The 16,025-nt window shown below is 44.0% G+C and overlaps 1 protein-coding gene across 1 annotated transcript in view; it reads left to right on the top strand.

Annotated features, from left to right (window-relative positions):
• The window catches only part of LOC141182823 (uncharacterized), a 39,719-nt gene extending 24,517 nt beyond the window's left edge, over window positions 1-15,202 (top strand). Inside the window, exons 2-7 of the mRNA XM_073660946.1 lie at window positions 5,258-5,407; window positions 5,538-5,717; window positions 5,799-5,922; window positions 6,006-6,103; window positions 7,657-7,747; window positions 9,462-15,202. Of these exons, the coding sequence (XP_073517047.1) occupies window positions 5,330-5,407; window positions 5,538-5,717; window positions 5,799-5,922; window positions 6,006-6,103; window positions 7,657-7,747; window positions 9,462-10,882 (1,992 nt within the window). The 5' untranslated portion in view covers window positions 5,258-5,329 and the 3' untranslated portion in view covers window positions 10,883-15,202. The remainder of the gene's footprint in view (window positions 1-5,257; window positions 5,408-5,537; window positions 5,718-5,798; window positions 5,923-6,005; window positions 6,104-7,656; window positions 7,748-9,461) is intronic.
• The last annotated feature ends 823 nt before the right edge of the window (window positions 15,203-16,025 follow it).

The following is a 16,025-nucleotide window of genomic DNA, read 5'->3' as shown; positions in this document are numbered from 1 at the left end:
AATTCCATTAATTTTTCCTGAGCAATCGTGGAAGCAGCTAAAAATATACCCTTGGAATTTAAACAGGCAATACGGGCGTGACTGACCATTTTTTTTTCTTTCTTCATACGAAGCTCACAGCCTTTAATCAAATGACCAGATTTTCCGCAATAGAAACACAAGCCTTCTGAAAAACGACGGTCTTTTTCTTGAGAGCGAGGTGCCACCGATCCAATCTCCATCGGTTCACCACTGTTAGTACACACATTATCATAACCAGAAACTGACATAGCAGAGGATTTGCTCTCATTAACCCTAGCACGCAGTCTTCTATCCACCCGTATAGCTAATTGCATAGCCTGTTGCAAATCCTCAGGTGTAGGATAAGCAATTAGCAGGTCTTTAACCCTTTCACTGAGCCCAGCAAGAAATAGACTTTTCAGAGCAGAATCGTTCCACCCTGTTTGAGTGGACCAACGACGAAAATGAGTACAATATTTTTCGACATTACCTGATCCTTGTTTTAAACGTCTCAACTCAGTCTCAGCTGATGCCACACGGTCAGGATCATCATATAATAGTCCTAAAGCAGAAAAAAAACTATCCACTGATCTGAAGCATGTATCACTAGGTTGCAAAGAAAAGGCCCACTCCTGAGGCTCTTTGCGCAAAAGTGACATTATGAACCCTACGCGCTGGGATTCATCCCCAGAGGACTTGGGTCTCAAACGAAAATACAATAAGCAAGCATTTTTAAATGAAAAAAATTCTCGATGTTCACCAAAAAATAAATCCGGCAAACATACCTTAGGCTCCAAGAAATATGCTTCAGGACAGTTACTCACGTGCTGACGGAGCTCGGCCACTTCCAGAGAGAGTCCCTGCAGGTGTTTAGCCAAATCCTGAACCGACACCATGATGGAACAAAAAAAAAAAAAAATCTTTCCTTAGAGAATTTGCAGGCTGGACTTACTGTTATGTTCTGCTACCAAAGCTAAGGAAAGAGAGGAGATCTGTCCCTACTATAAGACTCAGCTGAATCCCTACGATGTAACAGGGAACCTGATCCTGCGATCAGACCTGCTAAAGTCCTAATCTAGTCTGTACGGAGACCTATAGATGTGAGGAGGGAATCCCTACAAGTACTAAGGACTGGGAGGAATATGGGACACCTAACAGAAATAGTAGCAGACAGACGAACAAACAAAATAGATAGAACATAGAGGTCCGTAGACCAAGCAAACTAACAGAGTTAGATACAGAGCACAGGCTAGCTAGAAAGTAGATATACAATGAAGTCCAGCAAAGCCAGAAGGGCGGAGCAGGATTAAATAGGCCAACAAGGTCATGTGACCAGCAAAGGAAAAAAAACCTAACAGCAAGGTTCTAACATGAAGTCCATGTTGAAGAAGGTGATGGAAAAGGATGGCAGAGACTGGAATTGTCTTACTCCCCTACCCGCTGTTCTCAGTTAGCGAAGTTCCCCAGGCGTCTACAGGATTCTCCCCCTTCAAGCTGCTATATGGTCGGCTCCTCACGGACTTCTGGATATTGCAAAGGAAACTTGGGGAGCCAAGGTGACACCCCACAGGAGCGTCATCGAGCATGTGGCCCAAATGCAGGACCGGATAGAGAAGGTGATGCCAATTGTGAGGGAGAGCCTCCTTCAATCCCAAGAGGTTCAAGCTCGGGTCTACAACTGGGCGGCGAGGCTGAGACAGTTTAGCTTGGGTGATGGTGTTAATACCCACTGTGGAAAGTAAATTCCTGGCCAGGTGGCAAGGGCCATACGAGGATGTCGAAAAGTTGAGTAATGTCAACTACAAGGTACACCAACCAGGAAGAAGAAAGCCATACCAGGTATATTACATTATCCTGCTCGAACCCTGGCAGGACAGGGAACTGGTGGAACCTATGTGCTTGGAGAACCATCTTGAAGCCAAGGCCAAGGATGTCGCAGTAGCAGAGATCCTGTCACTGGCCCAGAAGCAACACTGCAGAGAGTTGCTTCAGCGAAACGGAGACCTGTTTTCGGAGTTGCCAGTGTGCATGCCGGTTGTGGAACATGATATCCAGACGGAACCTCATGTACAGGTGAACCAGAGGCCGTATCTAATCCACGAGGCCCGCCGCAAGGTAATCTCCAAGGAGGTGCGGAGAATGTTGAACCTGGGTGTCGAGGAGTCAAAGAGCAGCTGGTCCAGCCCCATTGTGCTTGTGCCAAAGCCGGACGGAGAGTGGCGGTTCTGTAATGATTAGAGAAGGCTAAATGAAGTGTCTGAATTTGACATGTACCCGATGCCCCGGGTAGACAAACTTATTGAAAGGCTAGGGCCAGCCAGGTACATCACCACCCTGGACCTAACAAAAGGGTTCTGGCAAATCCTCCTGTCTCCAAGTTTGAAGGAGAAGACTTCCTTCTCTACACCAGACAGGTGTTTTCAGTACACCCAGATGCAAGGAGCCCCGGCTACCTTCCAGAGGACCATGGATCGGATCCTAGCCTCGCACAGGAAGTACGCCGCCGCTTATCCTAGACTACATCGTGATCTTCAGTCCAGATTGGGAAGTCACCTACAGAAAGTCCAGGCGGTTCTGAATGCGCTGAGGAAGGCCGGCTTTACCATTAACCTGTAGAAGTGTGCTATGGTGAAAGAAGAGGTGAAGTACTTGGGCGATATTGTCGGAAGGGGCGAAATAAAGCCGCAAGTAAAGAAGGTGGAAGCAATCCAGAATGGACCACAACTGGCCTCCAAAAAACAGGTTTGACCCTTTCTAGAACTGGTGGAGTACGATCGGCGGTTTATCCCAAATTTCTCCATCATAGCCGCACCACTGACCGACCTATTGAAAGATACAAAGATGGAAATGGCCAATTGGTCTTTTGAGGCAGAGATGGCTTTCCAGGAATTGAAGCTTGCCCTGTGTAAGCAGCCGGTTTTGATTGCCCCTGATTTCAATAAGGAGTTCATAGTCCAGACGGATGCCTCAGAAGTTGGGGTAGGAGCCGTGTTGTCTCAAGAAATAGAACACAGGATGTTCCACCCCTTTTATCTAAGCAGAAAACTCTCGACTTGTGAGAAAAACTATGCTATTGTGGAAAAGGAGTGCGTGTCCATAAAGTGGGCAGTTGACACTCTGAGACACTACCTGTTAGGTCAGACGTTTAGGTTAGTTTCAGACCATGCACCCCTGAGATGGATGGGGAAGAATGCCCGGGTGACTAGGTGGTTTTTAGCACTCCAGGACTTTAGTTTCTCGGTTGAACATAGGCCCGGGAAGCTACATAGGAATGCTGATGCCCTGTCCAGACTTCCATGTTTAGTAAGTGAAGGTGACAAAACCCCTGGCTTGGGGCAGAGCGGGGGGAGATATGTGACAAAGTCACTCGCAGAATACTGGAGGGGAGATATGTTTCACTGAGACTATTGGCTACAGTGATGTGAAATATGGAAGTTTCTCCTGCTCATTAGGTGCAGAGAGGGTAAATAGCCAGGTTTACAAGGGCATGTTTTTCATGTGGATGGCTAAGTGCTGGGCGGGACGCCATCCACCTTATTTCCACTCCAGGGCATGGTTTGGGCTATAAAGAGCCAGCCTATCGACTCAAGAGGTGGTCAGTATCTGAAGGCCAGAGAGAGGAGTTTGGGTTTGTTTCTGCTAACCTCAACCGTGTGGTTTTTGCTAATCCTGAGTGGCCGGTCCAAGTACTTTGCTGGACACTATCTTATTTTGTTTTGCCGTTATGCCAGATGAGCTGTGTTTACTTTCATGAACTCTACATTTGGTTTATGCTGCTTAATTAACCAACATAAAATTTAAAGAGACAGTATTCCTTTTCTACCTCCATGTGCAGCCAAGTGAGCAGATCTACCACAGTGGTCATTCATAAAGTGTTGTGCCTACTATCTGATGTATATAATTCTCATCAAGTTCTTGTTAAGTAAAGAAAAGATTATTTTTGGAATTTAGTCTCCCTCATTCATCTTCATACCATCTGGTCCAGGGCTGCCAAGTAATACAGTAGCATTCGATCTGCAGAGTTGGGAGATATGATATATATAATACTTTTTTTTTTCCCCTTTTCAGCTGTTTGAGGAACCTGTGATTTCTATCTATGCCATTGTGTATAGGATAATAGAGTATAATAAAGTTGTTATGGACATGATTTACCTAACATTGTGCAGGGAGTCTGTTTTCCCTATAGTGACGGATATTTCTTGTTGCTAAAACTGATATTATTGTTCACGTTAAACCTTTCTTTAAACTTTTTGAAACAACTTTCATTAGTGCAATCCTACAACATACCGGGGTCTGATTGCTCAGGTGATGCACTGTACTACTGTAGTGCCGTGTATCATCACTGCCTGTCAGTGTAATACTAACAACCCCATACAGCCAGACTCTGTCAAACCTTCTTAGATGCCATGTTTGCACTTAACAGCAGCAAGTGGGTAAACTGCCAGGGTTTTTGTTGCAACTGCACCTTTGCCATCCCTGCGGTGTACATCTATGTTCTGGTGCTGAAAAGAGTTAATTTTCTGTTATTTAAAAAATAATAAAATGTCTTCTGCTTTTTGCATGTTTTTTTTCTTTTTACAAGAATTGTTTGTCAAATTTTCTTTTGAAACATTTCAATTTCTGCTTTTTTTCTGGTGTTTTGTCTTGTAATATAGGAAAGCCTAAGGCCAGAACTAAACTCAATAAAACACTCTACATGGAGACTTTGGTATCAAATAATTTCTGTCCACGGTGTTTGTGCAAACATAAAAGCTTTTATAAAAGCCTCAAACATCTGTGTGTAAATCAGACATGAGATCTTACGTGATAGAAGATTACAGTCCGGGGAAGACGGGAAACATTCATATAGACAGCCGGTGGTGATGTAGTCAGTGACGGACTGTGGCCAAATATGTTTCTAGTGCTGTAGTAGAAGATGAAGATGTCATCCTCATCATGAAGTAGTTATTTCTTATGTCACGTGTAATGAATATCTCCTGCAGTATTGCTAATGTTGATTCCAGTATCTGTAAATTAGACAAGAATTAGCAATAAGTGAGATGAGTCTGAGAAATGTGTTCAGCTACAGACTCAGAGGAAGAAACTGCTTGTTGTCTGTGGCCTAAAATGTATATGTTTTATTAGTAGGTGTAAAGAAGGAAACTAAATACTGTAAAATAATAAATCTCCTTATATGTTTCCCCTTATTGTCTCCAGTAATTGTATTATTACACAGGATTTTTATGATGTTACATCGGCTCATCTTCTTCTCATTCAGGTCTCTACAATATCGGATGCTCTAAGTGGACATCTACTATAGAAGAGAATTTTTCTGAATTACCCATCAAAGATGGAAATGGACAGAGACAAGATGGCGGAGAGGATATTACAACTCACCCTAGAGATCCTCTTCCGTCTTACTGGAGAGGTGAGAGATTCTGATGACGTCACATTACATCAATTCTTATCTATGGGAATAACAGATGAACAGAACTGGAGAGGTGAGGACTCTGGAAATGTCTCGAGGGAGATTTATTAATGTGTCTCTCCATAACCAGGATTACACAGTAGTGAAGAAGACCTCTAGTGAGCACTGTCAGGACCCTGTGTCTGAGGGATGGGGAAGACCCCTGAGCCCAATCATGGGGCCTCCATCTCACCTCCTGATACATGAGGACATCAATGACCAGAAGATGCTAGAACTCACCTATAAGATGATTGAGCTGCTGACTTCAGAGGTGACACTGCTGGGAATGCTGGAACATTATACAGTAACGCTATGAAGGGATCGGGGGCATGACTGTATCATTGTGTGTCAGGTTCCTATAAGATGTCAGGATGTCGCTGTCTATTTCTCCATGGAGGAGTGGGAGTATTTAGAAGGACACAAAGATCTGTACAAGGACGTCATGATGGAGGTTCCCGAGCCCATAACATCACCAGGTAATAGACAGGACTAAATACACACGGCCTATAATTATCTGTATGTAAAGAATGAGTTCAGTCCCTCTATATGTTTCCTCCAGATCTATCCAGCAAGAGGACAACACCAGAGAGATGTCCCTGTCCGCTTCTTCCACAGGACTGTAAACAAGAAGACCCCAATGTTCCTCAGGATCATCAGGTAGATGGGGAGAAGGTGTCATGAGATCTCCCCTATGATGTGTAGATGGCTGTGAAGGTTTTGTGCTCCGTCTTGTTTTATCCACCAGGATTATATGTTTTACTAGATGGTGGCCCGATTCTAGCGCATCGGGTATTCTAGCATATGTCTCCCGACCCTCCTTTATAATGCCCCATGCAGGAAGTCACATCCCCAGTATATAATACCCCATGCAGGAAGTCACATCCCCCGTATATAATGCCCCATGCAGGATGTCACCTCTCCCCCATATAATGCCCCATGTAGGATGTGACCTCTCCCCCCATATAATGTCCCATGCAGGATGTGACCTCTCCCCCCATATAATGTCCCATGCAGGATGTCACCTCTCCCCCCATATAATGTCCCATGCAGGATGTCACCTCTCCCCCCATATAATGCCCCATGCAGGATGTCACCTCTCCCCCATATAATGCCCCATGCAGGATGTGACCTCTCCCCCCATATAATGCCCATGCAGGATGTGACCTCTCCCCCCCATATAATGCCCCATGCAGGATGTCACCTCTCCCCCATATAATGCCCCATGTAGGATGTCATCTCTCCCCCCCCATATAATACCCCATGTAGGATGTCACCCCCCCCCCATATAATGCCCCATGCAGGAAGTCATATCCCCTGTATATCCATCCCCCCATAGTGCCCCATGCAGGTCCCCTATGGCCCCATACAAAAAAAAAAATCCAATACTCACCTCCCTTCTCAGCTGCTTCTCTGGACTCCAGCGTAGCCCGCATGTTGACGCTGTGCGCTGTGACCGGTCAGGAGAGAGCGCGGTGTAAAGACGTCACCGCGCCCTCTGACCTGAGACGTCACAGAGCATCAGCGGAAGACACAGGAGCTGCTGCGGAGGCACGGGGAGGGGTAAGTATGACGCCGGTGCCGGGGTCCTGATCGAGCAGGGGGAGGGACGGGAGGAGAGGAGAGGGGAGGGGAGGGGTAAGTATGACGCCGGGTGCCGGGGTCCTGATCGAGCTTGGGGAGGGACGGGAGGAGAGGGGAGGGGAGAGGAGAGGAGAGGAGGGGAGGGGTAAGTATGACGCTGGGTGCCGGGGTCCTGATCGAGCGGGGGGAGGGACGGGAGGAGAGGGGAGGGGAGAGGAAGGGAGGGGAGGGGCGTCACACTTGTCCTCGGGAGATAAGTGGCCGTAGCCGCTGATCTCCCGATGATAGCCGCATGTAGGTCAGCGGCGCCTGCAGTCGGTCGACTTAAGCTGCGAGATATCCGGCTGCATCTCCTGGCTGCATCGCCGCTGACCTCCGTGCCACACATGAGCCGCTAACGGCCGCCATGTTTTTCAGAAATGCCGCATCGCTGATTGGCCGCGGCCGGACCAATCAGCGACCCGGGATTTCCAGGACAGACAGACAGACAGAAAGACAGACAGACAGACGGGATAAGACAATTATATAGTAGATACTTGTGTAATGAGAATGGTGGAGATGGCAGGATTAGAGCTGATCATAGATGGGACTTCTCCATCTGTCTGTGACTTTTACAATATTTGTTTCAGGGTGAAGATCTGACCCATATTGGTACTACAGAGACATATGTGAGGGGTGATGAGTGGTGTAAAGAGGAGATTCCTACATATGACTACCCAGGTGAGTAGTGACCACTAAATGCAGAGAAGTCACAGCTTCTTCTCAGTCACCGACTGTGGCTGCTTTATCGGTGGTGTAGTCCGGCCATATCACAATCGTGTGATCACCATTTTGCCTCTAGACCACAACATTCTCCTCCACCAAAAATTGTTCAATTGACTTTGGGCAATGAAAGCCCTTTTCTATAGAACTTACAACCTGGAGGATCCACTTATTTCTTGGGATTAGAAGATCCTGACTCGATCTGTAAACTACAAAGCCAAATGACAGCGTACATAGAATTTGCTGACAAGTTAGAAAATCGCTTGAAGAAAAATATTATGATGGGCCTGTAAGAGAAAGCGGAGGGTAATGATGCTGTTGGCTTCCTAGAACCCTGATATCTTATTGGATGAATCTACCTTCTCTCCCTTCTGTGCTGCTGAATGTGCTCATATGGTTCCTACAAGACCAGGTCCAGTCTTTCTGGCTAAATTTTACCTTTATGATTGCCAACATTAAATGTGCAGTGAGGCCAAGTGTGAATTTCTGTACAATAACAACAGAATTTCAGTTTATCCTGACTGTTCAATTTCTTTTAAAACCGAATAACTAATTTCTTGAAACTCCTCTGACTGAAAATATTGGCCCTTTCGTTAGTTTATATTGCCAAGAGCCACCGAGCCCCATACTCCACTTACCCCAGAGAGGTTTCACCACTAGTTACTTATTTTTTACTGATGAAGAATGTTGAGTTGGATCATTTCAGTAGATGTGATATTGTCGTTACTCGCAGTTTTTTGCTACAGTAGTTAGTTCCCAAAATACCCTGACTTAACCGTTTCCCGCAGCTAGTTTTGTGTTCCTAATCAGGGCCATTTTTGCAAATCTGACATGTGTCACTTTCTGGTTCTGATGTCTCCTCCATCACCAGCGCTGCATGCAGAATGAATAAGGCGGCTCCTGGTGACAGAAGCAGACGTCACAGGAGCAGATCCCAGAGGAGATGGGACCCACCATTTACAGAAGCCCTAATGTGACAAAATGACAGAAAATCAGAGCACTAGAAATCACCATAAAATGACTCCATTTTGGAATTTTTAACCCTCAGTGAAATAATCTATTAGAGTAGTGACTATTTTGACTCCACAGGCACTTTCCAGAAATTAGCACGCAGTGGATGTTGGAGAGTGAAAATTACAAATATATAATTTCATTACCCAACACATAGTGCCCAGATTGTGCTCCAGGAGGCACACACCATCAATTAAGTGGGTTCTTCTCACTATAGTAATGCCAAATACATGGATGCTAAATGTGGTTTGGGAACACTGCAAGGCTCAGAAGCGGAGGGGAGCTTTGATTTTGGGAGAGGTAATTTTGCAGGATTGGTGTATGGAAGCCATGTTGCTTTTCAAGAGCCTTTGAGCCACTAATAATGTGGAAACCTCTGTTGTTCCCCTGGCAGATGATGGACCTGAGTGGGGTTTGTTTTTTGTAAGATGTGTACAAGTTTTTATTGGTATTATATTCACCTACATAATATTGTTTGGTGGGTTTTTATTGCATATTTAGGAGGCAGAATGAACAAACAGTTGAACACAACACTCCACTGGTTCATCCTATGAGGTTTTCTATTAGACTGAACTGTCATTGTCTTGGTGAATAATTCAATATTTTTACATAATTTTCCATTTCTACAGTCAGTAATAATGATTGGTTTTATTCTTGGCAGATGACTGTACCAGGAGATCAGAGGGACAGCTGACATCTTCAATTTCTAAATCAGATGATGTTGAGATCCCACAGGATACAATTGAAATGAATACCATTACTCCAGATATACCATCATCCCTTCACAGCAAAGATCTGTCATCTGATCCACTGAAACAGGTCCTGTTTTTTGATTCCTTAGCGACTACTAAGGAAAATCAAAGTCACAAAATAAGCATTAAAAAACGAACTGCTCCTAGAGCTAAGAAGCCGTTTTCAGGTTCAGAATATGGTAATAGTTTTCCCCTCCAAAAGTCTTTTCCTAAACATCAAAAAATTAACACAACACAGAATAGATTTTCTTGTTCCAAGAGTGGGAAATGTTTTAACAAGAAATCAGATTTTGTTAGACACCAGAAAACTCGCACAGGGGAGAAGCCATTTTCATGTTCAGAATGTGGGAAATATTTTAACATGAAATCAGAATTTGTTAGACACCAGAGAACTCACACAGGGGAGAAGCCGTTTTCATGTTCAGAATGTGGGAAATGTTTTAACCAGAAATCAGACTGTGTTAAGCACTATAGAACCCACACAGGGGAGAAGCCTTTTTCATGTTCAGAATGTGGGAAATGTTTCAATGATAAATCAGCTTGTGTTAAACACCAGAGAACCCACACAGGGGAGAAGCCTTTTTCATGTTCAGAATGTGGGAAATGTTTTAACAATAAATCAGCTTGTGTTAAGCACCATAGAACCCACACAGGGGAGAAGCCTTTTTCATGTTCAGAATGTGGGAAATGTTTTACACAGATATCCGGTTTTGTTATACACCAGAGAACTCACACAGGTGAGAAGCCTTTTTCTTGTTCAGAATGTGGGAAATGTTTTAACAATAAATCAGCTTGTGTTCAGCACCATAGAACCCACACAGGAGAGAAGCCTTTTTCATGTTCAGAATGTGGGAAATGTTTTACGCAGATATCAAGTTTTGTTATACACCAGAGAACCCACACAGGGGAGAAGCCTTTTTTATGTTCAGAATGTGGGAAATGTTTTACCAGTAAAGCTTATCTTAAAAACCACCAGAGAACCCACACAGGGGAGAAGCCTTTTTCATGTTCAGAATGTGGGAAATGTTTTAACGATAAATCAGCTTTTGTTAAGCACCAGAGAACCCACACAGGGGAGAAGCCTTTTTCATGTTCAGAATGTGGGAAATGTTTTAACGAGAAATCAGATTGTGTTAAGCACCAGAGAACCCACACAGGGGAGAAGCCTTTTTCATGTTCAGAATGTGGGAAATGTTTTAACCAGAAATCAGATTGTGTGAAGCACCAGAGAACCCACACAGGGGTGAAGCCTTTTTCCTGTTCAGAATGTGGGAAATGCTTTGTGAAGAGATCATCTCTTCTTAGTCACCAGAGCAGTCACACAGGGTAGTAGCCTTTTTTTATATTCTTAATGTCTTTTTCAATGTTGGAAATGTTTTAACCGAAAATTGTATCTTCATAAAGGAGTTGTCCACTAGTAGGACAACTCCTTGTCATTCCTCATGTTTGGCCTAGTTAAAATAAAAACACTCCTACTCTCAATTCCCGGGCCAGCGCCGTTCCAGCGGTTTCAGGACTCACGTTCCCGGGGTTGTTATATCACATGAGTGCTGCGCTCAGTCAGTGTCGACTTAACTGTCCCCGCCTTCAAATGTATTGAACATCAACAGGAAGCCAGGGCTGTGGCTGCTCTGATTTCCATGTGATGTTCGATTTTTCTGAAGGTGGGGACAGTGATTCCAGCGCTTATTGGGCTCACAGGACGTAACAACCTCACATGACCCCCGGGAACGCACGTGATGACGCCACTGGAATGGCGCCAGCATCGGAGGTTTGTATAAGTGTTTTGTTTTTTTTTACCAAAAACCTTTTTATATTTGTATTTAACACAGAAACACCACAATTCCAGGATTTCAAAAAACTCTACCAATCCGCTCCCCCCCCTTCCTTTTTCCCTTACCCATCTGATTTTGCATAAGACTATCGTCTTGGCTATAAAATCTTGGCTATTGCCAGTTGTATAGGAGGCGAATCTCTAACCTCCGCCACATACCTAGCACACTTACCGTGGAAGCTAGAGGAATAGGAGTATTAAAAACCTCTGAGATCAGCTTACCAACATCTTCCTGCAGCTCAGCTAGATGAGTACAGGATCAGAACATATGGACCAAATCTGCCTATTCCCTCCACACCGTGGACACAGATCATCGGCCTTAATGTCCATTCTAAACATTATTCTAGGAGTTCTATAGGCTCTGTGTATAAGAAATAATTGAGATTTTGTTTGGGTCGTATTTATAGATACTTTTCCTGGTGTCTCCAGGCTATCCTTCCACTCCTCCTGAGTGACTAATCCCACATCCCTCTCCCATTTAAGTTAAAGGGGTTGTCCGGGCTTTCTGTATAATTTGCGTGTGTATCTAGGCTGCAGAATGCTGACAGTTTGTACTATTCTCCCTGTCTGCATGGTGTCGTAGATAGCACACCTAGTCATGTGAGCAGCTCTCTCCTGATTCTAGAGGAGATGCTCACTCCCCGAGTAGAGCTTTCCTGTCTAGCAGAGTCTAGTTGGTGATGTAACAACAGACACCATCCCGAGTCTCTGCCAGACCCTCCCCATCCTCCTGCTTCAGCCACAGACTCCGCCCCCAGTCTGTGCAGACCCTCCCGCTCCTCCTGCTCCAGCCACAGACACCACCTCAATCTCTTCCAGACTCTCCCCCTCCTCATGCTCCAGCCTCATGTTCAGCTCACACCAGCCTCATGTTCAGCTCACAGTGCCTTTGAGGCTGCAGGGGAATGACTCAGCTGATTGGACTAACCAGTCCAATCAGCTGTTACCAGAGACAGACTGCTGAACTGAATGGTGGAGAATAACGCTGAAAGCTTTCTCCACTGTTCAATCTCAAGAAAGTCTGAAGCTCCTGCCAGGACCTTTGGGTCACATGACAGCCTCATGTGACTAGGTACCGAACACCCAGTGCTCTCCAGAAACCCCAGGAAGGAAAAGGCTTCTTCATAGGTGAATATAATGTGCTGTGTGTCTACTGATCTATCTTTCTATCCCATATCTATTATCTATTGATCTATTGTCTATCTATTATCTAAACAGAGTAATATAGGTTGAATAAAGACCTATGTGACATGCAGAAGTAGTGCTGTTGCAGAGTGTGACAGTCACAAGTAGTGCTGTTGCTTTAAAAGCATTCAGCAACTATTAGAAGTAACACAAGCACATGAGACAGGAAGTGTTGTGCTCCAGAAGCATCCAGCAACTAGAGGGGTTAACACAGTCACAGGAGACAGGGAAGGTTTTAGCAGAGCCCCAGGGGGATTGTGGGGAAGTTGTTTACTGTCTGGCTGGAGCCGAAGAGAAAGGTGGTGTGTGTGTTCTGCATCTGACGGAAGCGCCCCTGCAAGTGAAAAGGATTCAAGTCAGGAGAGAAGCCAAGCACAGGTCAGGTAGAGTTCCTGAACTAGCAGTGCAGAGTATTGTCAAGCAGAAAGATAAGGACTATAAGAAATGGTGTCACGGGGATCATCTCCCTCAGCAAACCCTCCTCCATCTCAGTGTGCTGTAAAGAATGCTGTGTTCATTAATGTGCCTTTGCAATAGAACTGTGCTCTCCTGTACTACTGGGAAAATTGTGAACTGTTGTGCTGCGAAGGAAACTGTACTGTTTGTCACTGGAGCGTGTTGTTGATAAGACTTAACTTGCACTGGCTGTGCGGCTTCTTCTTAAATGCTACTGTTCTACCGTTTGAGGACTCTTGTCAAGTGTGTCTGGTCAGCAAGTGAAACAAACTATGTGTCTGTGCCTGAGGGTCAATACCCCTGTGTGCCTGAGAGAAGCTGCAGCACATGGTCTATTGTCGCCCTGAGTAACGGTTCCCCCAGGATTCCAAAGAATTCATGTAACCTGTCTTGCCCCATCTGAACCTAGGAGCGTGCGTGTAACACCTAGGTCCATCAAGTTCAACCTTTCTCCCCATCTTTCTAGTGTAGAGTTGCCTAGTCACGCGCAGCGCACCTTGACCCTGAAGTGGCTGTCGGCAAAGTCTAACTATAACGAGTCTCCATAGACTTTTTGTCGGATTCAATGGACTACGTCAGGTTAGGTGGACTACGTCTGACCTGCGTGGGAATTTTTCTTTTTTTTTAAATAAAGTGATGAACGAGGGAAAGTGTTTATTTCAATAAAGTATTTTTGTGTGTGTTTTTCATTTTTATTACTGGGCTAGTAATGGGGTTGTCTGATGGACACCTCTCCATTACTAACACCAGGGCTTGTTGCTAGCTGAACATTACACAGCTGACATGAACCCCACAAATATTACCCCAATTGCCAAAGCACCAGGACAGTCGAAAAGAGCCAGGTAAAGCGCCAGAGTTGGCGCATCTCATTTGATGCGCCAATTCTGGGGCGGCTGTGGGCTTGTATTTTTAGGCTTAATAACCAGGGACCTTCCCAGCCTGATAATAGCACAGCTGTGTGACGATACAGAGTAAAATTTCTTACAGTAATGATGGCCACTCGTTTTTCTTTACTTAGCTGCTTTTTTCTTGCCATAATACAAATTCTAACAGTCTATTCAGTAGGACTATCAGCTGTGTATCCACCTGACTTCTGCACAACACAACTGATGGTCCCAGCCCCATTTATAAGGCAAGAAATCCCACTTATTAAACCTGACAGGGCACACCTGTGAAGTGAAAACCATTTCCGGTGACTACCTCTTGAAGCTCATCAAGAGAATGCCAAGAGTGTGCAAAGCAGTCATCAAAGCAAAAGGTGGCTACTTTGAAGAACCTAGAATATAAGACTTATTTTCAGTTGTTTCACACTTTTTTTTGTTAAGTATATAATTCCACATGTGGTAATTCATAGTTTTGATGCCTTCAGTGTGAATGTACAATTTTCATAGTCACGAAAATACAGAAAAATCTTTAAATGAGAAGGTGTGTCCAAACTTTTGGTCTGTACTGTAACTCTAATGTAAATGCTAATTTGCATGAAAACTACTTTAAAATTTTGTCTCGCTGTTTTTTTACACCACCCAGACTAAATAAAGCTTTTGTGGACTACTCTGATTCATGTTGGAGAAACTGCGGACAAAAAGCCAACTTATTTCATATCTTTTGGACATGCCCTGGAGTTGTGTTATTATGGAAAGAGATCTTTAAATTGTTGAATAAAATCAACAATTCTATGGCTAAAATTTCACCACAATTATCCCTTTTATCTCTTGACTCAAATACACTCCCACAGAAGATAAAACATATTTCCATTCATATATTTGCTATAACAAAGCTACTTATTGCATCTAAATGGAAGTCAGTAAATGTTCCTACTATCTCAGAAATTATAGATAAAATGTTTATTCACAATTCTTTTGAACATTCTTATGCTTTAAGAAACAATTGTCTTAAGAAATACTATTCTATATGGTCTTCCTGGAACTCGTACTTTTCCCTGAATAAGAATACCTCTCCAAACAAATAACAACATCTTCTTTTAGCCATAAAGTATACAGATCATTTATTATTTTAATATAATTAAACTGAAATCCTGTGATGCCATAACAATGATTATAATGTATCATGTAACACTATTGTGTTTTCACCTTCCTTTACCTATTTTCCTCATTTATCCTTCCCTTTTGTTTTCCTTTTTCCCATTGCATCCATCCCTCCCTTTCTTTCCTTCCTTTCTTTCCTTCCTTTCTTTCCTTCCTTTCTTTCCTTCCTTTCTCTCCTGCATCCTTTCCCAGGTTCTTCTTCCAAGTTGTAAGTTTTGTTGTTGGGATAATATAACTGTTGTAATGCTACTATACTGTCTTTATCATATTTTATTTCCCCTTTCCCTTGTTTTGTAAAAAAAAGCCCTTAATAAAAAGTATATTATTGAGAAGGAAGTGTGAGACTGTGTAATGTTGTACCATCTTGAGTATTTGCTAGGACTGTTTTGTGTGTTTATTGTCCACTTTGTGGTTCAATAAAGTATTGCCACGCTGTTTTACCCTCGCCCTGTGTTGTCTGAGTAGCGTTACGCCCACGGAAGACCCCGGGTCTTCACAACCAGCCAAGGGGAAGCATACAGCTGATCAAAAATAAGGGGGCCCCACACCATTTTTTCTACTTTTTTTTATTTGGTTAATACAAAGCTGGACAACAAGCTTCACATGCCAGTCACTAAAGGGTGCAATTTTATAATATTTTGTGTGGTTGTGAAGTTATATATCTATTAACAATCTATCTCTCTATGTATCATTATCTTTGCACATCTTTAAAGGGAATCTATCTCCAGAAAAAAACTCTTATTAACCTGCAGATATGGGGTTAATCTGCAGGTTAACAGCGTTATTATGCTGCTCGGCGCCCTCACTTAGCCAAACGCTGCAGGGAGAAAATTAACTTTATTTCCCCTGCAGTGCTTCGGTTTCAGTCACGGGGGCGACGCTGGTTCAGTCTCTGCTCTGTGTATACAGAATGGCGGCTGTAACCCCCCCCCCCCAGTCCTGGCTGACAGCCG

Source organism: Phyllobates terribilis, unplaced genomic scaffold, assembly GCF_046119375.1.
Source record: "Phyllobates terribilis strain yellow unplaced genomic scaffold, ASM4611937v1 Scaffold_36__1_contigs__length_13169755, whole genome shotgun sequence".
Lineage (NCBI taxonomy): Eukaryota > Metazoa > Chordata > Amphibia > Anura > Dendrobatidae > Phyllobates > Phyllobates terribilis.
Note: the sequence above shows the minus strand (reverse complement) of the source record. Positions and strands in the feature narration are given on the sequence as shown.